General features: G+C 42.3%; 2 protein-coding genes across 16 annotated transcripts in view; both read right to left on the bottom strand.

Moving 5' to 3' along the window:
• Positions 1-1,052, bottom strand: part of PITPNM2 (phosphatidylinositol transfer protein membrane associated 2) — a 122,176-nt gene extending 121,124 nt beyond the window's left edge. For 3 of the 6 annotated variants that reach the window (XM_063415571.1, XM_063415572.1, XM_063415573.1), the window contains exon 1: positions 632-1,037. The gene's annotated coding sequence lies outside the window, so the exon portion shown is untranslated. Of the gene's footprint in view, positions 1-631 lie in introns of all 6 variants that reach the window. The other 3 variants (XM_063415574.1, XM_063415575.1, XM_063415576.1) reach the window with 2 other exon arrangements.
• Positions 1,053-3,152: 2,100 nt separating this feature from the next.
• MPHOSPH9 (M-phase phosphoprotein 9) lies at positions 3,153-26,878 on the bottom strand. 10 transcript variants are annotated; one of them, XM_063415903.1, is made up of 25 exons: positions 26,738-26,878; positions 25,548-25,627; positions 24,209-24,341; positions 23,814-23,964; positions 22,565-22,654; positions 18,962-19,449; positions 18,597-18,720; positions 17,833-17,923; positions 16,533-16,639; positions 16,025-16,150; positions 14,799-15,232; positions 14,073-14,231; positions 13,094-13,181; positions 12,061-12,276; positions 11,189-11,236; positions 10,759-10,823; positions 10,249-10,350; positions 8,562-8,699; positions 8,232-8,407; positions 7,322-7,486; positions 6,884-7,004; positions 6,467-6,570; positions 5,476-5,681; positions 5,037-5,105; positions 3,153-4,169 (listed from the first exon to the last, which is right to left on the bottom strand). In XM_063415903.1, exons 3-25 carry the CDS (start codon positions 24,313-24,315, stop codon positions 4,068-4,070), a joined length of 3,477 nt encoding a protein of 1,158 aa, XP_063271973.1. In that variant the 5' UTR covers positions 24,316-24,341; positions 25,548-25,627; positions 26,738-26,878; the 3' UTR covers positions 3,153-4,067. The 10 variants fall into 10 exon arrangements, with proteins under 10 accessions (XP_063271973.1, XP_063271974.1, XP_063271972.1 ...); XM_063415904.1 differs by having other exon boundaries at positions 25,548-25,630; positions 26,738-26,871; XM_063415902.1 differs by lacking the exon at positions 26,738-26,878 and adding an exon at positions 26,392-26,502.
• Positions 26,879-26,984: the final 106 nt, after the last annotated feature.

Genomic DNA, 26,984 nt, shown 5'->3' with positions numbered 1-26,984 from the left:
TACCCGAGGAAGGAGGCCAGGACGGAGCTCTCCCGGGAGCTGGCTCCGGCCTCGAGCCATGACCGCCCCGAACGCTCCGGGTGCCACCAGCCGGCGCGGAGGGTGCTCCGTGCGTCCGCCCGCTCGTCCCCGGCTGTCCCCGCGGGCACGGAGCGGTGTGTGCCGCCCGCAAGCCGCCAGCGGAGGGAGAGCCGGCACCGGCTGTGCCACACGCCGGGGCTGGGGAGCGCGGGGCTGCGGTCCCGCGTCCCCGGCGTGCGGTGCCGGGCGCTGCCATGGCCGCGGGGCCCTCCCGGTCACCGACCGCTCCATCGGGAAACTTTTACCGCCGCATCCCGGGTGAAGACGGACAGCCTGGCCCCACTCAGGCCGCGGCAGCCTCCAGGTGCCGGCCGCGACCCGCTGCGGCCCGCCGGGGCCGTTCCGCGTTACCGTGAGGGGCCCCAGTGCCGCACCGGCCCCTCACGGAGCCGCAGCCGCCCCGCGGGCCCGGTCACCCCAGCTCAGCTCCCCTCAGGCCCGCCGTGGTTCCCCTCACGAGCCGAGGCACGGCCGGCCCGGCCCGCGGGCCGCCAGGTGTTGGTGCTCGCCCCACCGCCCCCCGCCCGCCCTCAGCGCCCCCGCCACGCACCGGCTGCTCCCGGCGCGGCGGCCGCGGCTCCCGCTGCTGCTGCTGCCGATGCCGCCGCGGCTCGGCGGCTGCCGTTGCCTACGGGTCGCTGCCTGCCGGCATGCCCGCGCGCCGCTGGCATAATCCCCGGCGCGGGCGGGCCGGGCGCGGGCAGCTCCTCGCCCGCCGGCGCTGCCGCGGCGCGGGGACGGCGGAGGCGGGGGGGAGGCGAGGCGTGAGGGCCGCCGCAGCTGAGGGGGAGGAGAGAACGGGAAAGGCGAAGAGCCCCCCGCCGGCACTGCCCCTGCCCTGCCGTGGCGCGGCGGCCGAGCGGATTTATCCGCCAGCCCAGCCCAGCCGAGCCGAGCCCCGCGCACCGGCAGCACCGGGAGCCGCCACTTCCTTCCCCGCGCCGCCCCGCGCTCCCTCAGCCGAGCGGGCGGGGCGAGGGCGCCGCCTGCCGGCTGCGGCGGGGAGCGCGCGGCGGGACCGCCCCGCCGTGAGGGGAAGGCGCGGGAGGAGCGGGGAAAGGAAAGAGCGGGGAAAGGAAAGAGCGGGGAAAGAAAAGAGCGGGGAAAGAAAAGAGCGGATGGTGCGGGGATCCCCCGGGCTGGAACCGCCTTCCCCCGCTCGCAGCCCCGCGCCGGGCTCGTTCGCTGCCGGTAGCGGTGCCTGCAGGGAGGGTAAAGGCGCTTGCCCAGCCCCAGCCCGCGCTCTGCCCTCACCTGCCCTCAGAGCAGCGCTGCTGACTCCTCGAACTTTACTCTCTGCGAAGCTTAGTGGGGAAAAAAAAAAATCTCAAAAAAGTTCAGCGATCGTTTTATTCAGAAAGCTCAGAAAAAGACCCTGCGATGAAATTTACCTTGCTTTTTAAGCTTCGATAATTTCCTGCGGTTGTTTTTCATTCAGGATGAACCATCCCCAGCGCTCCTTCCCTCTCTGCAAAGGCAAAATACTCGCAGTTTGTTTTGTAACTGCTCCCTGCATATGCCTAAACTTATCAATGCTACAACTTTATTTGCTTTCTAGAGATGTGAACAAACAACAATTTTATTTTCCACCCTTTAAATCTCAGAGCTGGAGGAGTTGAATTGTTTATTATCATAGAGAAAAGAATGCACGGGAGTGTCCTGCAAGGGCGGACTGAGGCAGAGGAGAGCCTGGGGCTCCAGTAAGGACCTGGTAGATCTGGAAAGGCGATAAATGCCAGCAGAACTGGGAGGTGGCAGGTGAAAACACAAGAGGAAGATGACTAAAGTCCTCCGAAAAAGCTCCTTTGGTTATCTGGCAATCCTCATGCGCCCTCAAAGAGAGAACAAAGCAATTTTCTCGTGTTAAGGGGAAGTTGAAGGGGGATTAAAAACAAAAGGACAATGTCCAGCAAAGGGCAGGGCCAGCACAGTCCTGGTTGCCACAGTAAAAGCTGTGTCCCAGTTTTTGGTGCTTCGGGTCTGATTTTCAGGAGCACTGAGCATTCAGGCCTCCCACTGATTTAATCTGGAACTGCAGAGCCTCTGCCCCTCTGATGAATCAGGGCAAAGGCACCACACTGAACAGGTCACACAGATATTTGAGAAAGTTGGCCTAGAAGTTTACTAAAAGCAACACTTCTAGCCTCCCTTCAGTGTTATAATAGAACAGAAATAGCCTAAAGAGCTCCAACAGATGGAGGAGGACTTTTGATTAAAAAATAAATTCTGACTCACAATTCAGTTTTCTGGATGTAATAAAAAAGAGTCCATGAATATGAATAGTGCTGGAGAGAATGGAGTGGAGATGAAGGGAGGTTACAAGGAGAGGCAGTGAAAAGAGCTGAGCTGATTTACCTACTTGCCTCTAATGTCTGTCAGGAAAATTCTCTGGTTTTGCTGTAGCACTGATGAAAGAAAACAAGACCATTACTGGACCCATGAAATTTTCCTGTGATGGATTCCTAGGAAAAATCCCGCTGGCTGACTGGTATTTCTGAAGAATGCTTTAAAATTGTACCTATTAATAACAAAATAGGGGGAAAACTGCAGCTGAACAGAGCTAAGCAGGGAAGTAAAGATTCTTTTTCCCCCTACCCTCCACCCTTCTAAGTAAAAATTACCAGTGAGAACATGGAATGCCATCAGAATTGTACATCTCTGTGGAAACTGGAAATACATTGCAGCAACTCTTCTCCAAACATTCAGACCCAACTTTTGCATTTTAGAGTAAAGGGGAAAATGAGAAACTCCCATCCTTGACTTCTCCCCGGCTCTGATCTTGCACTGGAAGCACCCACAGGGCAGAAGGGAATACAAAAACTACAGAATTTCTGAAAAGACCGTGCATGGGTTGGACAGTCCTTCATCAAATATCTTAAACCACAGCACTCTAATTTTAGAATCAGACCTTCTCAAGCTTCCTTTATGACAGCTATTCTGGCCCTATAATCACATCATTGGTGGCTAAACATCTTGAACAAGGACAGAATTTGAAACACACAATGTGATTAAAACCTACATTATCCCTGATGTAATATCCCAGAGCCTATTACTGTACTTGGGCAAGAGGAAAGAATCTAATTAAACATTTATTTAATATTAAAATACAAACCAAAGTATCAATGTTGGACAGTAATGCAACAATATGTCAACTGGCAAATATGTATTTTTTTCATGAATAAAAGGTTTTTTTATGTTCACAAATACATGAAATGTACATGAACAGAACACTGGCACAAAACCCAGTCTGGCACAGGGAACCAGAAAATTCAGGTAAGGAGTTCCAGTCCTGGAGTGTCAGCTGGAGTTGAGTTCTTCACTGGGAGACAGAGGGCTGCTGCCAGGTGAATCCTGGCACTCACAGTATCAAAACACCCCTCACTGGGACTGCTGGGAGACATCACATAAAGGATTTATCTTTCATAAATCACAGAAGGATCTTCCTGCCCCAGCCAGCCACAGTGCAAGTATTGCTCACAGTTCTGTCCCAAAGAGAAACACCCATGGTAAAGGTTTAAATTAAAAGGATTTACCAAAGAACAGTGGTTCTCTTTAACGCAGGTTAACTCATGGTGCTTTTTGTATTAAAGTCCAAAATCATCTCTTGGCTAATATTTACATCACACCATAAATATTTATAAAATGGGGGAGGAAAACCAAGTGCAAAAGGGTAACACTACCATTTTTTTCTGAAAACAAGCTGCCTTTTTGTTTCTTATTATAAATTGAATATCACTATTTAAAAATAATTAATATTTCTAAAAATATTCAATACAGGATAAACATTGATTTCTCAGGTATAACAAAAATACGTTTAAAATAGAGGTGGCTGTTTGAAGTACAAAATATTGCTGTTTGTAAAGGGTAACATGGTTGCAAAACTACTTTTCAGGGTTTATAAAAATACAAAACAATTTGCATTTACTGAGTGCATTGTTATATATTAGTGCAAAAAAAAAAGTATATTTGCAGTCAAGAAAGAACTGTCAAAGATTTGCAGAGGTTCTTAAAACATGAAATCTTTTCAGAGTCATTCGTATTAACCCCAAATCTCTATTAATTCTTTCCAAACGATCTTCCAGGGCTTCCTAAAAGGAAGAGTTAAAAGAAAGAACAAAAAGCATTAATAATATATCACAAAATTCAATGATCTTTCTAAAATTAGGAAACTGTTAGCATTCCTATATTCCTGCTATTCTTTTTGAGGCTTCAGGAGCATTGTTATCACCCAAAAACCAGAGCCAGACCTACAAAATTGTCATGTTATTTTTATGTGTTTGTTGGCTTTTTTGTGACTTACAAAACTCCATGAGAGAAACCTGACAATAATTAGGACAGGCTGATAATTAGGGAGGCATATTTAGGAAACAGCTGATCATCATAGTGAGTATTGATTTCCTGGAATGCACTTTTAATTTCAAATTGATAAATTGATAACACACCCTGGAATTACAATTTAGGAGACCTCTAAAAGACAATTTTAAGACTTGTTTTTATTAAGAGAGTCTGCAGAGTTTTCTATAGAAAGCACTGCCCTGTATTCCACCTAAACCAGTTATTTTTACCTTCTTGCTTTGTTCTGTGTATTTTCAAGGAGACAAAACCCAACCAAACAAAACTAAACTTTTCAATTTCTCCTCCAGCACAACATTCTCTGTGCAGCTTCAGGGATCTATTTCATAGTCACTGCATTTTGTTAATGCATTGCCTTGATCTCCCTCTCAGTGTTAGCACAAGAACAGACTCTTCTTGCAGTAATTTGGCAAAATGCATCCCATGTACAAAAAAATCGAAGATATTAAACAATATAAAAGCATAACATAAAACCCCCTAAAAAACAATATAAAAATTCCCACAGTAATCACACGTACTACCCAGAGGATCTTTCCTCTCCATTAGGTATTCTCAGTTGTGGAAGAACAAAAGAGAACAGTAATAGACAGAAGCTTTTTCACCTGATTTAGTCTCGCTTGCAAGGTCATTCTTCCACCAGAACAAGGGATTCGGCTCAGTGCAGCCTCAATCTAATAACAGAAAACACTTCAGCTGTAAATTAGTTTCAAGAGGCAGTATGAGCCTTCCTGACTCCTCTTACAGAGAGAGAGGTGAGCTGTATGGATTACAGATACGTGCAGAGTTTTGTTCTTTAACATCATAATACTGCACCAACCCCCACCCACGCTGTGTTTGTGTTGCAGTGAATTCTCCTTTAATGAATTTAAGGACAGGGAAGGACTGCAAACAGAGCAGGGAAGGATAATGGCACATCCCTGATGTGACACTGAAGTTGTGGATGAATTTCAGCCATGCATTCCATGGATAAATGGCTCCGTCCCTCACCTCTCATACAACAATTATGATTTGTCACAATTGGAAAACAAAAATAATCTTTGCCTGTTGCTTTTCATGAGTCAGCTCATCAAAAAGCCTCTCAGTTTCAGCCAGAGTTGTGATCCTTGCTGTGTACTTGAAGTCTTCCTCACAAGGTGATTGCACTGCCTCGTGTCTCTGGCTCCTCTCCTCCCAAGCTGCTGATTTCTTCATTCCATTACTGACAGATTCAGTACAGGAGCCGTGTCTGACACCTGAATGCTGCCTTCCTATCAACACAACAGGGGTATTTTTATTTGTTTTATAATTATCTGAGAAATTATTAGACAGGACAGAAAAGGGAACTAATGACAGCACAAGCAGTGTGGTTTTGGCAGTGCATGAACTGAGGAGAGGGACGAGCAAAGCCTCAGTCACCTGCCTTGAACAGCTTCCCAAAGGAATGTAAAACATTTGGATGGGTTATCTTGCAAGTGATCTTTGAAATGCAGCATATTTTTTGATAACAACCAGATTCCTGTGTTGTACTAATTAGGAATTACTTTTACTGGTACGTTTCTAAATATCACCAAGCTGACTGGTTGTCATGCAAACACCAGTCTAGATAAGAGCATGGATAAAACCAAAAAGCAAGGATTACAGAAGTGAGAAAAGCTCAATCATTTTAAAAAATCTGAAACAACTGGTTTTATTACTCTTTGCTGTCCATAATGCAATGTTTAGCAATAGAATTTTATTATTATGGCTCTGTGTGTATCTTAATATAGACCCCACTAAGATATGCATTGGATAACTGAGTTAAGGATAATGAAATGTATTGCCCTTCTTTCCCAATTTAATTATTTTTCTTGTTCCACTGTGTTTGTGCACACACACATATACATAAAAATAAAATACTGTATGAATAGGATTTCTCTGTCTAGAGGAATAAGGCAAGATTTAGAGGATTTTTAAAAGTTGGACTTCACAGAGTAAAGAGCCAGCTTTCTAGTTAAGCAGCTACTACCACTGTGGAAAAAATAAAGAACAGTTTCCCTCCACGTTGACAGATTACCTTCTCCATCATCCACTGAGTGGAACTGGAGCCTTTTCCTTGGATTATTGTGCTGTAAAGCAGAAGTAGCACCAGTTTCCAGGTCATCTAGAAGTATATCAAATCTGCAGAGAAGGAAGCACACAGCAATTACTTGTTAGAAGTCATGCATCAAGCAATACATTATTTTCTGCTTTTTCACCTTTTGGTTGAATAAACAATTTTTTTTAGAAGACTACAAGTCTTCTAAATCCTGTTCAATCATTCGACATTTTCCTTGCCAGGTTTTAAAAGGCACAACTTAGCTTTACATTCAGAAATCTTCAAGACTCATTTTCAAGGACATTTACTGAACAAGAAACAGCAGCATTAAGCCTGGATAAACATCCTGCTGCTCTAAAAATGATCAAAACACAACTGTATTCACCAGGCTCGTACCTTGTCACTGTGTTTTCATTTCTGCTGAGCAAATGGCTAAACCCAGGAGAGAGGTTTTCCTTTGGAGATCGTTTTGGGCTGTATGTCACAGACACTGGTGCCAGCATTATCTCTCTCCTTGCTGCAAAAGACAAAGTATGTTTATCTACCTCAAACTCCCCAGTGCAGTACCTCCCACTCATGTGCTTACAGCTTAAAAGAATGCTCTTCAAAGCTGTCTACATGTTTAGCTAAATTAGAATACAAGTGCATCACAACATGGAAAAATCAAAATAAACTTAGAACTCTCACATATTCTGTCATTACAGACATGTTTTTTTTCAGACTGTCAGAACAATGCAGAAATCCTGTCCCTATTTTTCCATCTTCTAGAGCAGCCTTTCGTGATTTGATTCTACTTTTTGAATATCACAAAGCAAAGCAGAGAAAAGCACTGACTGGGAGTGCTGGATTTCCTGTTTGCAGGAGGGAGGGACGATGACCTCTGGCCACAGGGGGAGCTGAACCGTTTGGGTCTGTGCTGGTCCTTCCCCTTCTCTGGAGATCTGTTTGCAACCAAAGAGGTTTCCACAAACCCAACAGTCTGACGTCGAGCTGATGGTTCTAATTAAAAGAAAGAAAGTTGTTGTATTAATCAATCTTTTTTCAACACAAGAACTCAGAAATATTCCCCTGAACTGAGCTTTTTTCCTCCCTCACATCAATGTATTTGTGCTGTTTTGCTCAAATCTCTTTTCCTACTCGTGGAACAGACAATTTAACTCATGGAAAAGGATCTTTGCAGTGTGTGAGGGAGAAATGAGGAACATAAATGAGGGAGAAATGCTGAGTAACACTGTTTAATAGAGAAACAGTGGAAATCAGGACAAAAGCACCTTTTGGGAAAGGCTGAAGGACCTGCCTGAGCTCCAGAAGATGAGCTTTTAAGAAAGACTCAGTGTTTTCTCTAAATCAGCATTTTTAGAACAGCTCAGGGCAGTCCCACTTCCTCAATTCCATTCCCATACAACACCATGGAAACTAGAATGGATGTACAGCAGCCAGAGCTTTGTTAGGGCTCCATTAACTGTTTATAAATATTGAGATATTCTTAGAAAAGGGGACATTAACTAGTCTTCAGCTTGAGCCCTAACAACAACCTCTGCATTCCCTCTATTCTAAACAAATCACTTAGATATTTAACTTTGGATTTTCATAGGAGAATCCCACAAGTTTGCATGCTGAAACTTGTTTTTACCCCATCACTGAAGCCTGGTGGACTTGAATGCTGAGAATACCAAACCCAAAAGACATGCAAACAAAGAAAAGCCAGTAGAGACACATTCAGGAATATAAAAATAAGAGTTACTAGCTGGTGCATCTTCTTTTTCTGTCTGTGTGCCCCAATCCTTAAATATTTTTCCTTCTTCAAGCTCCTTAAAGGCTTTTATAATTGGTGCTTCTGACATCTCATTTTCTTTCTTTTCTATTGTGTTTGTTGAAGAATCTTCCTGTGAGGAGTCTTTCTCAGGAGGAGAATGGTGCCTTAAAGAATGTGAGGTGGCAGAAGGAAAAAAAAAGAAGACCAAGTTTTTCACTTTATTTTATTTCATATACTCACACATGAACAGAATAAACAAAAACATGGAGAAATTTAGTAGAGATTTTAGTTTAGTTCAGATTTCAGAAAACAACTCACCTAGAGGGAATATAGGTTTCTTCCAGCCTGTTGTCTTTGGGGCTTTCCTGGCCCTCCAAAGGCTGCCCAGTGAAGATGGAATATTCAGCTCCTGGTATCAACCACTTTCGCCTGCTGACATCAGGAGTTCCCAACTTGCTGTGGGAATAAAAAGCTTCAAAATTATGAAAGGCTTTGGAGTTTGGGGGTTTTGTTTGTTTGTTTGTGTTTTGTTTTTTAAGAAAAACCTACGATTTATTCCAGTAAACAGAAACAGATATACAATAAACTTGTAAATACTGTGGAAAAATATCTGCATTTTAAAGCATTCTTGTAGAGTAAAAATAGAATATTTGGGAGAAAAAAAAAAACATATGTTGAGGTTTCAGTCTGAATTATACAATATGTTTAGAATGCAGAGCTCCACAATGATCTTCCTGTAATTTAATGCTGCTTACTCAGACCCAGGTTTGGGTTGCAAGTATATCTCAACTAATTAAATGGAAACATTTGGTGGAGATTACTGCAGTAGTTCAGAGCATCTGGTCCCAGCTTTCCTTTGGACAACAATTATTAGAAAAAATTAAAAAGAAAAAACAAAAAACCAAGAAAAAGGCAGCACTGATGACCTGAATGATAAATATCAACTAATAAGCATCAATTAGTATATCATTATCTTGAAATATCAAAAGAAAAATGTGATTTCCATACACAGGAAAGCAGATAATTAGGAAAAAAGGGTCTTGTTTACCCAAGCTATGAACTATAGGCACTGTTCTGTAAATGTCTCCTGCTGGGCATTCAATTGAGGTTTTCCTTGAGCCTGTGGGATCAGTGAGGGACAGATTAATTTCTAAATCCACATTGGCTCTTACATCCCCCCTCCCTGATGGACAAGGTCTGCCATGTCCAGCCCTTCTTTTTCCTGATCATTGGTGAGGGGTCTGGTTCATAAATATTAAAAGAGCTCTAAACAGAAATCTGTCCCTTTAATATAGTAATACACCAATTATTTCTGTCTTCATCAAAATTCAAATCTCCTCAAGATAATCCTGTTCAATACACCCAAATGGACATCCCCAAATCACATTAATTGTCATTTTGGGCACCACAGCAGCAGTGCTGAAATGGGAGAGACACTGAACAGGCCATAACTGAGTAATAAAAAACAGAGAGGGACAAAGCTTTTCAGGCCTTTAAAAGATAAAAAAAATCCCTCAAACAAACAAAATCAGAGCACAGATCAATTTGAATTTCTTTAACATAAATTCCCAATTAAACCAGAGTGTTCATTCTAACTGAACTCCCACTCTGCTCTCAGGATACCTGCACAAACCATATTTAGAACCATCCTCAGGAGGAATCAGCCTTTCTATCCAATGGCACTCAAAGAAAACCTCCAATGTCTAACTGCACTATCAGATTGTATTCCCAAAATCTTTGTGGAGTGTGGGAATTCAGCTGAGCAGTTGAGACCAAGCAAACACTCATTTGGGAAGAGTAGGGACAGTTTGCCAAGTCAGAGATACATCAGCCAGAGAATTTATTTGGGTTTAATAATTTCTTGGCACGTCCAATCTCTGGATTACGTCACACGTGTTTAATCCAGCTCAGGCCATGGACTGACCTCATCTTGATCCATTTTTACCCAAAACATGTTAAAAGCTATTCCAAAAGACATTGTTTTTATGTTTGAATGTTCACTTACTTGGCACAAGAGGTTCCTAAACGATTTTCACTTATATGGCGAAGTTTCAGTGCATTTTCATGTTCCACCTGCTTGAGCTGAGCTTCAAGCTTTAAAATTGTCCTTAAAAAGATGCATTAGGAGATGATTTAAATGGAATAAAAGAAACATGATATTTCTTAAGAGGTTTGCTCATTTTTTATTCAGATATTCTGGATGAAGCAGGAGAACAACAGCAACTGCTGCATTTCTGTCTATGCATCTCTAAATATGGATATAAATATGTATTTGAATTTAAGCCAAATCAGGTAATCTGGCCAGAAAGACAGAACCAGGTGACATTGCTGTGGAAGCAGAGGAAGTAGGAAAAAATGCATATCCTAAATTAATGAGATTTGTAGTTTGTACCAGTACATGAAGCAGCATGAAATGCTTCATAAAATGTAAATAAACTTGAAAGATCTGCAGCCCCCACACTCTGGGAGTAGAAGTTTAGACCACATTTGTAAACAACAGTAAGTTCCCAGTTACCTTTTCAAATCAGAAATCTCCGTGTTTGCATCAAGCAATTTGTTTTCAGTGGTATTTAAGGTATCCTACAAGGACATAAAGAAAAATGTAAAAAGCCCAGAAACGACAGAAGTGCATTAAATAAAACCCAAGTAGCTCCACATCAGTCCTGAAAACAACACATCAATTCCACCTTCCTATTTCAAAGGGTCCATTAAATTTCTCTGGCTTTGACTTTGCAGGATTTTTGCTGTCCATGACTGGGAAATAACAGATTCCAGTTTCCTTCCTTTTCCCTCCAGGACTCTGAAGAAGGAAGTTATCAGTAAAGATAAATATGGAACTTTCTGTTTGAGCTTTTTAAAAATATTTAAGTTAATTCAGCTAATTCCGTGGACTATTATCACAAAGTTTGCATATTTGGGTTTTTAATTATGCACTGTGTGCCTACCTTTACTCTTTCATGTTCTTTTCCAAGGGACTCGTATTCTCCTAAAAGCTAAAACAAAACAAAAGAACACAACCCACAGTGAGACCACAGTCAATTAACAGTTTTGTTGGCTGCTGTAAAATCATCTCAACAGCTTGGCTAACACATGCAGAAGCACTACAGGGGATACAAAATGTACTTTAATAGTATTTGTTAAGTTCTTCTTATCATCTTCTAATTGGAACAAAAAGTTATAGACAGGACAAGGGGAGACAGAGCTACTTAGAGAATGTATTTCTAATTTTCAAATTATTTGTCTCTAAAGAAACTGAATGAATGAATCAGTAAAATTCCTCAGTGACTTTAAAAGTGACTTTGTCTTTTGAAATTTCAATTGTAAAAGAGAAGCTGAAGCATGAAGTAGCTTTTGCAGCTAATACCCATTCTGCCAGTCCATCTAAACATTCCCTAAAGCTCTTCCTAAAGAATCTGAGGAACAATTCCTTTGATTCAGTCTAAAATCACACAATGAACAGTTATAGCAAGTTGGGATGAGGTATGAAAAGTTTAGTCCATCTCCAACAAGCTAAAGAGAGGAAAAATTACTTTCTAAAATAATTTCACGTATCTTCAACTTAGAGTAATAAAATTCCTGACACAAACTATTGCAAGAGTTACCACATCGAGTACACACTGGCTGCCTTAAATAATTGTTTTTAAATATCTTTTAGGTCCTCAGTGTCCCCCAACACCCAGCCTAGTAAGGAGTCAGCTGAAGAATTTCTGTTTTCTTGCTGTGCCTTGAGTTTCCAGTGGTAAACTCAGAGTATTTTCCACATCCAGGAATTGCTGTAGCCCACACTGCCAACACCATCGCCCATTTTCTCACTCACATTTTGAAACATTTTGTTTTCCTCCTGGAGCCTTGTGTTTTTATTGTCAGATAACTTGTAAGCCTTCTCAAAAGCCTCCTCCAGCTCCCTGAGCCTGGATTTGAGGCGGCTGATGGTGTTGTCCTTCTCCTTGTGGGCTGTGCGCATCTCCTCCAGCCGCTCCTGCAGGACTTTGGAGTTGTCACTCATGGCATAGAAACGCTCTCTCCAATCTGCCTGGGGGGCAGAAAACATTCTTTAGAATGTTTAAGACATTTAAGACATTCTTATTCCCTGGTAGATTATTTATTTCAGTTCAAAGAATGATCTTAAAATCACCCGCACAGAAAACAAGGGTACACCCGTACAGGAATTAAACGAGATTTTTGCTCATTTCTTTGACTTGGAAGGAATAAACCCATCAAACATGTTCTTATTTTATAGGATTATAATATCTAGAGGTGAGGCCTCCAATCTATCTGATTGATTTACTTCCCAGCATGGAAAAATGTCTAAAGGAGGTGGAATTAGTCTCTGCAGGTGTCTAAATCTGATGACAAAGTGTTCGTGACAGAGTGTCCTGGTTTTTGACTAATAAATGCATTAATTTATGTACAAGCAAACGGGTCTGGCCTAGCTAGAAAAACTACAAATATATCTAAAGAGAGTAATTTTGCCCCAGCATAAGTGAGATTTCTTTTATCACAGCTCTAATGAGAAAGTAATTAAAACAAAACAAACAAATTAAGAAAAATGTAAAGAGGAACATGATAAACACATCACAGTATTTCACTCTTAGACTTTGTTTGATCCCTGCTAACCTGGAAAAAAGTTCATGGGCGAAAGTGATGATGACTCAAGTAGGGAGTCCTAAAACTCAGGTAGGAAAGTCACTGTGTGACATGTGGGCTGATGTTATATATTAAGGGAAAGGTTGAAAGGTTAAAAATAAAAATAAATAAGTGTGGAAACACTGATCAGCTTATTAATGAAAAAAGTTCATTCCTTTATCCTTTTACTTAAAAAGCAACTTGATTTAGGAACATATACTTACCACTTGCTTTTCTAGCAGATTATTCTTATTTTCAAGGGCTTTTATGCGAGCACTTGCTTCATTCAGAGCTGCATCTAACTGCTCACACCTATTTAGAACATAGAGATTACACCAATCTCTTGAAATTTTCAAATAAATCTACATTTTATAGCCTTTTTTCCCTCCTCAAGCATCCCCATGAATTTTGATCTCCTCCCACATTTTTCAGCCCCTGCAGTGCCTCTGCTCAGAGGGGTGGCCTGGGGTGAGAAGGAAACTGGGAACACACAAATTCTGTGCAGTATTTGTGTTTTAACTGGCAATAATGATACAGAAATCACATCAGAATTCTCTGTGCAGCAAACACTCCAGCTGTGGATAATGGAAGGCACAGCTGGGGCACACAGACTGCAGGATAAAGTCCCCAATGAACTCAGGACTGGTTCTGTGTCACCTCTGGTTGGCACAGAAGGTGCAGGAGGGTGATGTTCACCACCAGGGCAGGAGAGAACAATCTTCCAACACAAATTATTGCATTACAAATTGCTCAGGAGCACCTCTGCCTGCAACTCCTGAGGAAAGCTTGCACTGGCTCCAGAAAAAGACAGGTCAAACAAGAACTGAGGTGCAAACACCACATTTACAGCCCAACAACAGTGAACTGATCTTCACAGAAACGTGGAAGAGCTGGAGCTGGAAGGGAGCTCAAAGCTCATCCAGTTCCAGCCCCTCTGCCATGAGCAGGGACATCTTCCACGAGGTGAGGCAGCTCAGGGTCCTGTCCAAACCCTTAACCAGGGATGGGGCAGCCACAACATAACAACTGCATTAAACAATGCAAAATTTATATTTAACAGGGAAATATTACTATCATAGATGCATGAAATCTTCAGAACTGGAGAGGGACATAAACTGTTCAAGATATTCCAAACAAGGATACTCAGCCTTTAAAATATGAAGAGCACCAGGCAAAGAGGAAGACAAGAAGGACAAGCAGTACCTGTCAGCAAGGCTTTGATTGATTTTCTCCAGGTCCTCAGATGCAGCAGCTCTGTGGCTGCACTCCAGCTGCTGTTTCAGGCTCTGGATCTCAGAGTCATAGTAAGCTCGTAGATCAGCGATGTGTCGAGCGTGCTTTTCCCTCAGGTTCTGCCTAATCCTAGTTTCAATAGAAGAATTTAAAAAAATTCCAGCTGTCCACATGACCATGCACTGCTGGATTCATCTGCACATAATGAACTCGGCATGTAAATGTCTCTTACAAAACTCTATTTGCATTCAAGCTAAAGCAGCTTTGTCATCTAAGGCAGAGAAGTCTTCACATTAGGTAGATATTATTATTATTATACACAAATAATAGATACAAACACAATATAAAGCTTTACTTTTTTACAAGCCCTCATACATGGAATATATGCCCTGTCTGTTTGTCCATGTGCAAATCATCAGAGCTTCAACAGTGACTGGAGGATATTTATTTTTCCCAAGCACAGTAAATTTGATGATTCCAAAGAGGAAAACAGCCTCCCTCCACAGAACTTTGAAATTCTCTGTCCAAATGAACTCCTCACACAGCCTATGAGGGAAGGATGTATCTTTATTTTTATGTACAAAGAGACATGACCAAGAGAACTCACAGATTTTGTTTGGTTCACTACTATTGTTTCATTCCTTTCATGAAAGTACCGAACTTTTGACTTTTAAAAAAAGAAAAAAAATTACTTACTTAGACATTACCACAGGATCTTCAACAGATGCCACTGAAAGGCTGTAATCTGGCAAACTGTTGTCAGCAGACTGAGTAACAGAAGATGGAGTTAGAGTCAGTGTTTCTTCCTCCTCAGTGTTGACTGAATTGTTGTCAGCATCCCTGAATGTCCCTGGGAAGGGAGAGCTGGCCCTGTTGTCACTCTGGAATGGGGAATTTCTCCACAGGTCCAAGTGCACAGCTCTGCTGCTGGCAGGGTGTGCTGGAGAATCGTCTAACTGAGAGGAATGGCTTGTCTGGGAAAAAGAGTCTGTGCCACAATGAGCTGGGAATCCAGGCTCTGCCATGGAGTCTGGGGAAATGGGAGTGGAGTCTTCAGGAGTATTGAGAAAACAGCAGCCCTGGTTCTGCTGGCCTGGTCTCATGTGCAGGGTGGGGTCCAACGTCAAGATCTAGGAAATAAGTTACAATGCTGAAAAAATTGTGATTTAATTCCATTTACAAGAACAAAATTTATCTAAAGGCATCAGTAAACCATATAACATACTGCAGGTATTATATTGAATATTATTACAATCATTTGGAAATGACAAATAAAATGAAGGCACCTGTGACATTGAAATGACAATACAAATTCCCAACGATTGCAACTTGAGTTTCTAAGTTTCCATTAATAAATAAAAGACATATCCAAGGTCTGTAGCTTTCCAGAAAACCTCTGAAATTTCAGTTATGCAACCTGAAGGACTATGATGACTGTTTGTGTGTTGAAACAATAACTTTGCAGGGTTACAAAAGCACTTCATCAATTACCTAAGCAACACAGTCACACAGCAGCCACCATTACTGGGTTATCTACAGGACTGAGAGCTGTATAAAGAAACAGATACAATAAAGAATAATTTCCACAACCTGTGCCTGTCCTGTCCCATGTGTGGAATGAATTTTTCTTGTGGGAAGCTCTGGGAAAACCCTGCCACTGCAGTTCCACGTGCAGCTCAGCAGCTGCAGCCCCAGCAGCAGCAGCAGCTCTGTCCCTGCAGCATCCTCAAGGTTGTGCAGCAAAGGTGCTTCTCTGCTCAGGCTGTTCTTGGAGGTTTTTCCCAGCTGGATCCTTTCCCAAGCTGCTTCATCCCTCGAACTGCTGTTCCAGCACAACACTGGAGGTGGCAGCAGGGGCCGAGCCATGTGAAACCAGCCCAAATATCCTCAACTGACAGGTGAAGTAAAGAAATGAATGTTACCTCTGGTGGGTGACTTGGCTGGGAAGAAGGCATAAAACTCTGCTCCTGCATCTGCTTGTTTTCCCTTTGTCTTTTATGATAAATATCCTTCAGTGATGACAACTTCCTTTCATCAGCAGAAGACAACTTCAACAGGTAAAATTGCTGCATTACTTTTTCTGAACACAATCCTCCACCCCCAGCAGAGACAAGCAAGTTCTGGGGTGGGTTTAGCCAATAAATCAGCTTTATTCAGTGCACTCAGCTAAAAAAGGGTATTGAACAAGGCACATACACCTTTAACATATTAATTAGTTACTTCTCATCTCCTGCACACAAAAGGTCACTGAATTCCAGGTGAGGTTAGTGGGGTACAGGAATAATGAAGAGCCAGGGAAGGAGAAACTGAGATAACAAAAGAGTTCTCTCAGAGAATGTAACTATTGGAGGGCTGGTTCTCTCCATCACAGGCAAACAGCAAAGACAAAAAGGAACTACATGACAGCTTTTAAATATGTGCCAAGTTTACCTGAGCAGGTGATACTTTTGTGGAGAAAGCACCAGGCAACTCACTTCTGAAATTCCCTGGTAAAGCATGATACATCTCCTTTTCATCTAACTTCCAGTATGAAAGTCCTGAGAAGAAAAAATACCAAAAGAAAATTAAAATGACACATTTCAAGCTCGCAGCTAGAGAACAGGAATCCAAAATCCATTAGTAAAATGTTATTTTGTCAGTAGCAAGAATGCTGCATTAGTGATTTGCAAGGATGTCATTAGAGCATTTGTTACTGGGCCAGGAGTTACAAACACCTCAATGCAAAGCACAGGCAACATAATCAGCCTCACATCACACAGCACCAGCAACAAAAGCTGTAAATCAGTTAAAACACACAGATTTGGTGTTCAAGGGGCAAATCCTCATTTACCACAAAGTTCTATTTCTAATAATTCCAGTTTAGCACTTAAAACCTTGGGAAAAAATCACCCAAGGCAGAATCCCAGGCAATAGAACAAATTCTTCAGTTTGTGCAGCAGTTTGCAGCATGCAAAAAAAACAAACTACCAGGACTAAGAGGGATGGCACAAGAGGAACAGACACAGCCTCAATCCCACTCCAATTTCTTAAATGTGTCCCTCTCTCAGTGGCTGGTGGAGAAGCAATAATTATACACAGTTTGCAGAGCTGCATCTCTGTGCCCCTGTTTGTTACTGAAATGAATCCACCCTGTTATGATCAAAATATGTGAATTAGTTGTCAGGCTTTGATTTAAAAAAACCCAAAAAACAATCCCCAAACCCACCAACAACCCCCCCTCACAAACACCCCCAAAACAAAGCCAAATCTTACCAAAATACAAAAAAAGCAACTCTCCTCCCAAAATTAAAGAATCACCACATTACACAATGCATTCTTTTGTTCTTGTCTGTTCACACAATTAAAGAATCATGCCCTTGGCTTACAGGAATTCTGCCTCCATTACCATGAACCCCTGTAATTACCACACCACTGATGCTAATATTTTGTACCCTACAATGATATTAACAGTAATTCCATTATGAAACAGTTTTAAACAGGAATTTCAGCTTTGAAATGTTAAGAAATTTGGAAAAAAAAAAATCCCAACTGCTGCATGTCCTACATCTGCCAGCAGTGACACACAGGAGCTGCCATCAGTTTGAAAACAGGAGCAAGAAGCAGAATTAATGCTATAGCAAAGCTTAAATCCTCTGCATCTCCCTGCAGTTATTGGAGATGCATTCCAGTAAGAGTTTTAAAAATGAGAATTCGGAAGAAATGGAATTTAAGTACAAGAAATTAACTATACCTGAAGCTTCTGACACTACGGAATTTGGGCTTTCCTTGGGTTGATTGAGGTAAAAAGTGTAAGGTGGCAAAGCAGCATCAGTAAGGTTTGTCTAAAATTACAATGGAAAAACAAATTCAGAAGGAAAATCACAAGGCAAGGAAAAGAAAAAGCAAGGGTATAATTTTTTAAAATTGCATGTAAATGTTGTTAGTTTTTTTAAGCAAAGAGATTAAATACAATTATACAGCATGATCCAAACAGAATTGATATTGAGGGTAATCATAGCCAAAAGTGGAACTAAGCTAAGCCACACAATTAAAGTGATATTTCCTAAGACATGTGCCTGGGTTTTTGTCCTGAGCAAAGTGGTTAATGCCTTAACACACAAAGAATCCTGTGTGCCACAAGAGGCATCACCAGCTGAAATCAAATCCTTCAAAAATTACAGGGCACAATAAATTACCATGACCTGAAGCCTCAGCTGAGAGTGTGGCCATTATCTCCACAAGGAGAGAGCACGTGCCACTCAGGGAGGTGTTAAGAGAAAAATTAAATAAATCAAGACAAAAATCAATAAAATAAGCCCAAATAGCTCTGTGCCTAAGTATGGAACGATCCAATAAGTAAACTTTGCCCACACGAACTTTAAATATGTGAATGGGAAGTCAAATGCTTAAAATATGAAAGTATAATTGTGAATGAGAACATGCTGTAACTCTGAAAAAAATACCAGTTACAAGAATAGCATTAGAAAACCATAATGAAATTAAAAAAAGACTTACATCCTCAAGTGGTAATCTCTTCATTCTGTCATTTTCTTGCATAGAGTTCCCACATACTTGATCTACAGTTCCTCTTTTTGGTTGGGTTTGTTTCAGCTTTTGTGCCCATGATGTTAAAGATTTACTGGATGGTAAGAAACACACACAAACACCTTAAGGTATTTCCCCTGAATGTATCTACAACATCTAAACACTGGAGATTCAGACCTGCATCATTCAGAAACATTAGGGTAGATAAATATATTTATCAAGCAGCAGAACATCAAGAGGTTCCATTCAACTCAGACATGTTCCCAGTGACCACCAGCTTTTACTGAATGAGGACTGTCTAATAAATTAACATATTTGGAAAGTTTATCACTCACCTGGCTTTTTTCCCATGTTGATGATCTTCATCACCTTTATGTTCAAACGCAGCGGGAAGAACGAAATCACAGCTCCTTCCCGACGAACGATTGTCCTGTGGTTTTTTTGCTGGCAGTTCTCTTTTATTCTGGATGCTGTGTGCATCCCCCTGCAGCCCAGCTCCGTGGGGGGATTGTTCTGTGCAGTCTGTGCCCCTGGCGTGGCCGGGCGGGGCAGGGCTCAGCTCGGCGGTGGACAGGGAGCCGTAGCCGCTGTTCATGGACCCCTCGCTGCCCGCACATTCCTGCTGCGCCTCGCAGGGCTGGGCTTCCCCTTGGCCGGGTCTCAGCTGGCTCACGAGGCTCTCCTGCTCCTCAAAAGCCTCTGAGCTCATCCCCATGGGGCTCGGGAGGGAGGGAAAGGTGTCCGGGAGCTTTGCCCGGCTCCTGCCGGCGCCCCGGGTGCTGCTCTGTGACCTCACCAGCTGCTTTATCTCATCCTGAATCAGCTGCACGGGGAAAGGCACAATTCCCTGCCATCAGTCACATTCGTGTTCGGATGCATCCTCAATTCACGTTATTAGTGGGGGATTTGGAGTATTTATTCCATACAGCTCCAAGTTTTCATGAGCAGACATCTCATGCATAAAGTAGATCAATACATACTGTGCATAACAGTAAAATGTCCATGGGAACAATCCTTAATTCCATGCAGTGAATTAAGAGTCTCAGTAGTCATTTATTCATGTCAAGAACATGCATGAATGTAGTCACTAATTGCCCTCAGAACTGGAGTTATCTACCACCCAGCTAAAGAAATACAAACTATCCAGCTGTTCAGCTAAATTTATGTTTGAAACACTTTTTCACTTGGATATACATTTTTAAAGACTGCAAGGATGCTTTAATGGAAGTATTAACCATTACTCTACTATGAGAATAGGAATAATGTACCTCTGCAAGATTATTGCATAAAACTTGGTTAAAAAACCCAATTTAGATATTATGCTGTTAGATGGTACAAAGTTCTACCTTTAATTGTTTTGGTGTCTGATGGAGTGGAGCAAACCCATAACTGGATCACTAAATTTAACAGGTCACTTAATCTTTAGTCTAAAATCTCTGACAAGACTTATTTCACTATTTTAGGTAAGTAAATTTTTTTTAAGTTTTACAGTTGTGCTCTGGCAATACTGAAACAGGTCTGAGAAATAATTAATGCTTTTGCCACAGGCTGTGGAGAGATTTCACATTTGTGCCCATGGCCAGCACTTCCGCAGAGTTCTACTGAGATTACTGAAGTGCAGGAGCACACAACTCTTGCACATGACAAGACAGAGCACAGAACTGATTTCAAGAATATATTTCAAACTAATTCCCCTCAGGAAAGAAAGAAGAAAAAAACTTGCAATAATTTTAAGAGCATGGAACTCATGTTTTTTCACAGAACTGCAGTACATTACTCACATGTGAATAGCAACTGGGGAGCACAAATTGAACAAAAGTGATTTATTCTCTCGAAGTAAGAAATAAAATAGGAGACTTAATTTCAGAGGAACCTACAGGTAATGCTAGTCAGGATCAAGCCTCAGAGTTTTGATTAACTTGCAAAAGAACAAACAATTGAATTTCAGTTCAGCCTTTCACTGCCAAAAATAACAAACAGACAAAAAACTTGGGGTGAAATTTCCTTCCACTACAAAGGTTTGTGTTCTTCTAATGATTTCAATCATGACTGCAGCAATCATTTGTATTTTAGTTCTGTAATCCAACTGTCAGGAAGGTAGGGAAGGGAGAACAGAAGGGAAAGAACAGAACTGGAGTGGGGGGAAAGAAGATCAGATTCACTGCTGAGATTTGTCATTAATATCCTGTGCAGGAAAAGTGAAAGGCTCCTCTTCCAATTAAATTGTATTTTTACTTCTTTGCATAGTCACAAATAACTCCAAGAGATGAAAAAAATGGGGAAAATAAGATGTGCTTTCTACAGTTTGGGGATTGTAGTTTTTTTAAAAAAATCTCTTTGATAAAGTCTGATCTTGGGCTGATCCACAGCTGGTGACAGCTTGTACCTGGCACAGTTCTCTTTTATTGTACAGATCACACAAGCCAAGGGCTGACCCCACTGATTCCAAAAGGAACTCGAGATCTTTTTATCCCTATTCTCACAAGGATGGAGATTTTTATAAGCACAGTTGGTCTTGAAACCCAGCATGGAGCAAACCTTATCTCAGAGTCATGTCAGTGCTGAAGCAGCACCCTGCTTTCCTACCACAAAATAGATTATTATTATTAATATTATTAATATTATTAATACTATTAATATTATTAATATTATTAATACTATTATTACTATTAATATTATTACTATTGTGTCTTTTTATTACTCTCACTAGAATGGTTTGAGTTGCCTGTGTTTCAGTGTTTTCACTAATGTTTTCACTAATGTTTTCACTAATGTTTTCACTAATGTTTTCACTAATGTTTTCACTAATGTTTTCACTAATGTTTTCACTAATGTTTTCACTAATGTTTTCACTAATGTTTTCACTAATGTTTTCACTAATGTTTTCACTAATGTTTTCACTAATGTTTTCACTAATGTTTTCACTAGGTCACTGGCACACCAGAGTAAGTTTGGAATAGCTTCATTTATTTTATTTAAGGCATTCACACAACTGAATTGCAGCTGTTGATTTTGTTTTTAGTGTGACAACCCCTGCAGTGAGTCCCTGCTGTCTCTACACCCTCAGCTCTTCCAGAGGTAGCCTTTCCTATTAAAAAAAAGGACCAAAACCAACAAAACCAACACAATGGATTAGTAAAGACTATGATCAGCAACAAGTGAATCAAACCACCACAGTAAGAGGAAGGAAAAACAAAATAGGGTAAGGAAACACGAAAATAACCAGATGGGAGGGAGGGGGAAGTGGGAGGTGAGGCAGGAAAAACAGGATAAAAGGACAGTACCTCTTGGAAATTCAGTTCAGGAACTGTTGGTTACTACTAGTGTGGAGGGCATCAGGAAAGGGAAGGGAAAAACAGCAACCAAAATGATGAAGATATTAAGCATTATAAATTTATAGCATTACTGTCTGTTATATATACATTTCTTCTGTTCTAATGGATAAATAGGGTTCAGCAATCTGAACCTTCACATGGATTATTTTTCATTCTTAGAAAGGGAAACTGTTCAACTGAAGTTGAAATAGGTGTTCAGCTATTACAGTGATGGTTTTCCTGGGCTATTACACTCTCTGGATGAGGGGGTGATAAGTTGTATAACTTTTTTTTTTAAATGAAAAGAAAGCTATATTGTCTCATAATTAGAAATTATACAGTCTAACAGTTAATAAAAACCTTGTAGCTACAAAATCCCATTATCATGTGAGCATTCTGAACCAAATGTTCGTGAAAACAAAATAATTGGAAATAAATAATCCACAAATCACTCCTGAAAGGGTCCTTAACAGTTACTTTGTTAACTGGCCATGGCTGTCTCAAATATGCATCCTTTAAACAGCACTCCAGTCATCCACTTCCATTAACTGCCTCTCTGCATTGCTTTGGAGGGAGAAAAAAATCCTTCAGCCTCATCTAACTCCATGAACAGTCATTACTTACTTGGATTTGATGGTGGAACTGCTCTTGCTGGGCATTTATTTGTTCCTGGCATTGTTTTTCTACCAGTCTCAGGAGCTGTAGCCACCTTGTCTATTAAATCACAAAGTAAAATAATTAAAGCACAGAAATATTGCACCTCTTACCTTTTTCCCTGGCCACAGAGAGTTTTGCAATCCTATCTTTGGGTGCTGACATAACACAAAGTTAATAACAGCACCCACCCCACAGAACATTCAGCCCCCACCATGCCAATCAATGGAAATTAAAAGTAGGAGCAGCTGCCAGCAAAGAACAGTCAAAATTCTGGAAAGGTTGATTCCAGTGCCATTAATTATGGGCAATTTTAAAATTGAGAATTAAACACTCTTCTGTCCATCCACTTCAGTAAGAAACTCCTTCCCTCAGCAATCCAGCTACAGGCCACAATTATGGAAACTAAGAGATAATTTAAAAAAAAATCAAATAATAAAAACATGCCTGAAACATGGCAAAATCTGATGTTTAAAAACCATTTTATGCCAGTGTTTATGGAGCCTGCTGCTTGAAGCAGAGGACACGGGACACAGACATCAATATTCTGTTCCTGGAGGTGTTAAAGAAAACCCAAATTAAGCATCTGTCAACACACACTTGGATGGATCCAAGCCAGGAAGCTCAAAAATCTGCAAGAACAAGCCCATGGTGTGGAAAAGTGATGTTCCTTATGATGACTGAAAAGAATGATAAAATTTTAAATACAAAAGGACAAAAAACGTTGAAAAAAGTGTTGGGGAGAATCAGGTCATTGAAACCACAGCATTGTTTTTGCAGTGGTTTAATTCTGAAAACAAACTAATAACCTACATATCTTTACAAATGGATTATATAAATAAGTGAAGCAAAACAGAACCATTTTTATTAAAAAAAAACTTCTAACTTCTAGGATCACTTCAGATCAGTCTGATGTGATACAGTTTTAATGGTTAAAATTTTTCAGTTAAAAACTTGCTATCTTTATTGTAACTGTGGGAAAAAATGTTCAGATCTACATTATAAAACACTGAGATATAAAGACAAGCTATTGTAAAACAATAAAATAAAGTTGCAGTAAAATCCAGGCAGGTGATTAGTTCATTTATTATAAAAGGATCTATATCATTAAGAATAAACAGAGATCTTGCTGCTGAATTGAACCATCAGATTTGTCTTCCAAAATTCAAAGCAAATACATCCATACCACTTCTTTAAAATAAACTTTAACATCCAATACCTCACAGTTCCTCACAATTTCCGAGTCAGCATGCCCAATGTTCTGGATATCTTGCATAAAGGAGGCAAGCAGCTCAACAGAACCAGGCTTTAACGAGGACCTGGTATTCCCTGAGTAACCAGAAACTCCATTGGGATTGGATGAGGGACTTCTAGGGAAACACGAGGAAAAACAATTCAATTATTTATTGTGTCAGGTGTGCAGCACAGCGGCCCAAACAAAACCCTACAGATGCTAAACTGCCAGAAGAGAGAATGATACACTCAATTTCAACTAGGACTCTCATCACGTTGAAATAAAAACTTCAGTTAATACCAATATTATTGTGAAAGCATGCTAAATAAGCACAAACAAAATAATAAAAGTGTTTGTTCATGATTCCTTCAGCACATTACCTGTTAGAATTCAGGTTACAGACAGAGCTGTGGCTGTTTCTGACATCAGAGTCTGCAGAGGACAAAGGGGGCTCTTGTACAGAATTCACCACATCGCAGTTTTCCATATCTTAGTCCCAAGTATGACATTACCCTGAAAACACAGAGAAATAAGCATCACTCTCTTTCTTAAAAAAAAAAACTTTATTGTGTGAAGAAATAGAATTGGGATTGAAGAGACAGTTGTTTCAGCCAGAGCACCCCCAGAAAGTGCAAATATTAAATAAATAATAAAAAAGAGCCACCAGCAGGCTCCTCCTTCCCCTGTGCCACCCCTGCAAGCAGGTGCTGCTCAGGCAGCCTCGGGCCTCCCACAAGTCCAGGAAATTCCCAACACATCCAGACTGGGCTGGAAAGGAGGGCTGAATGCAAAATATTCCAGGTAAAACCCTGTTGTTGGGGTCTGATTGGTTTTTTTTTTAAATCTAGGGCTCCACAGACCATGTGCAAGGTGTGAAATCTCCTGTTATCCATGTATTTAGATGTGGATCTGAACCTTCACTGGCAGAAACACAAAAGCAATAAAATAATAAAAAATAATCAAACTGAGACCGACTGAGTTACACTGAGGTTGATCAATTCTGCCATTTCTGTGTGTAATATTTGGCTTTCTTTTTTCACAGATAACTTGCTTCGCTGCTATTATGTAACATTAAATCAGAAAGATTTGAAATGGCTTTGAGCTACATCTCTGACCAATTAATAAAACAACAAAAAAAAGGAGTCAAATGGGAATCCCACAGTGGTTGAAACAGCAGCTGGTTAACTGAAAGCATCATAAATAAATAAATACAGAATACTTGGGCCACAGTTTTACAGCACTCAAAGCACACTGGCTGTAGAGAGACTAAAATATTCTTCCAGTTTGCATACTTTCAGTTAGAAAACCCTTGAAATACATTAATTAATCAGTTCTTACATAGGGCTTATTTCAGCATGTTCTACACCCTGGTGAATTCAGCCTGTGTTCTAACACTGAAGAAAAACCTTATGATCATTTCATGGAGGGAGAGCAAAAAGAGACATTAAGGAATAACATCTTGGTAGTCTGATAATACCAAGAATAAATTCCTGCTGCCTTAAAGAAGCACAACACCTCCAAAGCACGACCATTCTTCTTTACAAGGCTTATGGGTTTTACAGATTCAGGTTTTTATTATTTATAAGTACAGAGAGATACATCTCTAATAGAAATATAAAATATTTTCACCAGAAGGAAACTAATGGACAGCTGCCCTATTTTCCCCCTGTTTTACTGGAGCTTGCTTGGCTTTAGCAGAAATGTTTTTTGGGTACTCACTCACTATCTCCTCTGGGTAGGGCTGAAAATGCCAGAATTGGAAGGAAGTTATCACAGACACACACATCCCTCCGGCAGAGCTTCTTGGGATAAAGAAAAGAAGAAGAAAAACACGGCTTTCTTCTTTTTCTAGAGGTCAGAAGTCTGCAAAACTTGGAGGTCAGCAGGCTGCTGACAGCTCAAGCTGAGGCTGGAGCAGAGGATGGGGGCTGCACCAGTCACCCCGAATCCCCAGGATGGAATCATGGGTGGCCTATCTCAGCAGCACAGCAAATGGGTGGGACTTAGCTGTGACACAGGCTCGTTTCATAACCTCATTAGAAGTCTGTTCTCGATAAAAAAAAAAATATTAGCGAGCTGTAACTGTGCTGCGGGAGCGCTGTCACCCATCGATCCCACAGCTCAGCGCGGTCCTTATACGGCCACGTAGCTGCAGGAAGGGGCACGCTTGGAAAAAAAACAAGCTGCGAGGTGTTTTTAACTCAGAAATACCGGCGCTGATTGGGGTGCGAACGCCGGAGGCAGCGCAGACACAGCCCGAGAGGTTCTGCATCGCTCCCTGAGGCAGACCCGCTTCCTCCCCATCCCTCGCAGATCCCTGAGCGGTGACAGGGCGCCTCGTCCGCCCCCGCCGCCAGGCCCCCCTCTCCCCACGGGCCCTGAGGGATCCCCCGAAGGTCGAACGAGTCCCGGGGTCGCAGCGCCCGAGGCTCTCCTCAGGAGCCGCCCTGGCCCCAAGGGCGCAGCCCCCGCAGGGACCCCTCTCGCCACGTCTGCGCGCTCGGGGCCGCCTCCCGTCAGTCCGTAACCCCCTCCCGGTTCCGTGTGCGTCCCGTCCGCTCACAGGTGCCGCGCTGCCCGCCGCTGTCCCCCGGGCCCCTCACATGTCACCCCGCACTCGGCGCGGCCCCTCCGCGGTCCCGTCCCTTCACCGGCGGCCCCCCCGCGGCTCCGCCCCCCGGCCCGCTCCGGCCGAGCCCCGCCCCCTCGCTCTCATTGGGCGGCCGCTCCTCGCGCTCAGCGATATTAACAGCGCCACCGCCTCCGATTGGCTACAGCGCCCGCCAATCTGACGGGAAATGGGCGGAGCGCCGGGGGCGGCTCCGCGGCTCCGGGACCGGGCGCGGGGACCCGGACAAGCGCAGCGGCACTGCCCCCGCCGGCTGCCCGCGGACCCGCTCGGTTCATACCCGCATCGCTGGGGGCCCACGGCGACCGGCAGCCGCCTCCTCTGGCGGCCGTGAGGCAACGAACAGGCGCGGCCCTGCGCCGCCCGCCCGGCGAGTGGCGGCCGAGAGTTTCGAACGTGGGGCCGGGGACGGAGGGCGCCCCGCACTGAGCCCGGCCCTGTGATTGGCCGCCTCGAGCGCGCGCCGGCCCGCGCCTCCCGCGCTGATTCGCTGCGCGGCAAAGGCCGCGCGCCGCCGCCAGGGGATT

The sequence above is a fragment of the Prinia subflava genome, chromosome 19 (assembly GCF_021018805.1).
Source record: "Prinia subflava isolate CZ2003 ecotype Zambia chromosome 19, Cam_Psub_1.2, whole genome shotgun sequence".
Taxonomy (NCBI): Eukaryota; Metazoa; Chordata; class Aves; order Passeriformes; family Cisticolidae; genus Prinia; species Prinia subflava.
This window is presented reverse-complemented; position numbering and strand designations above follow the sequence as displayed.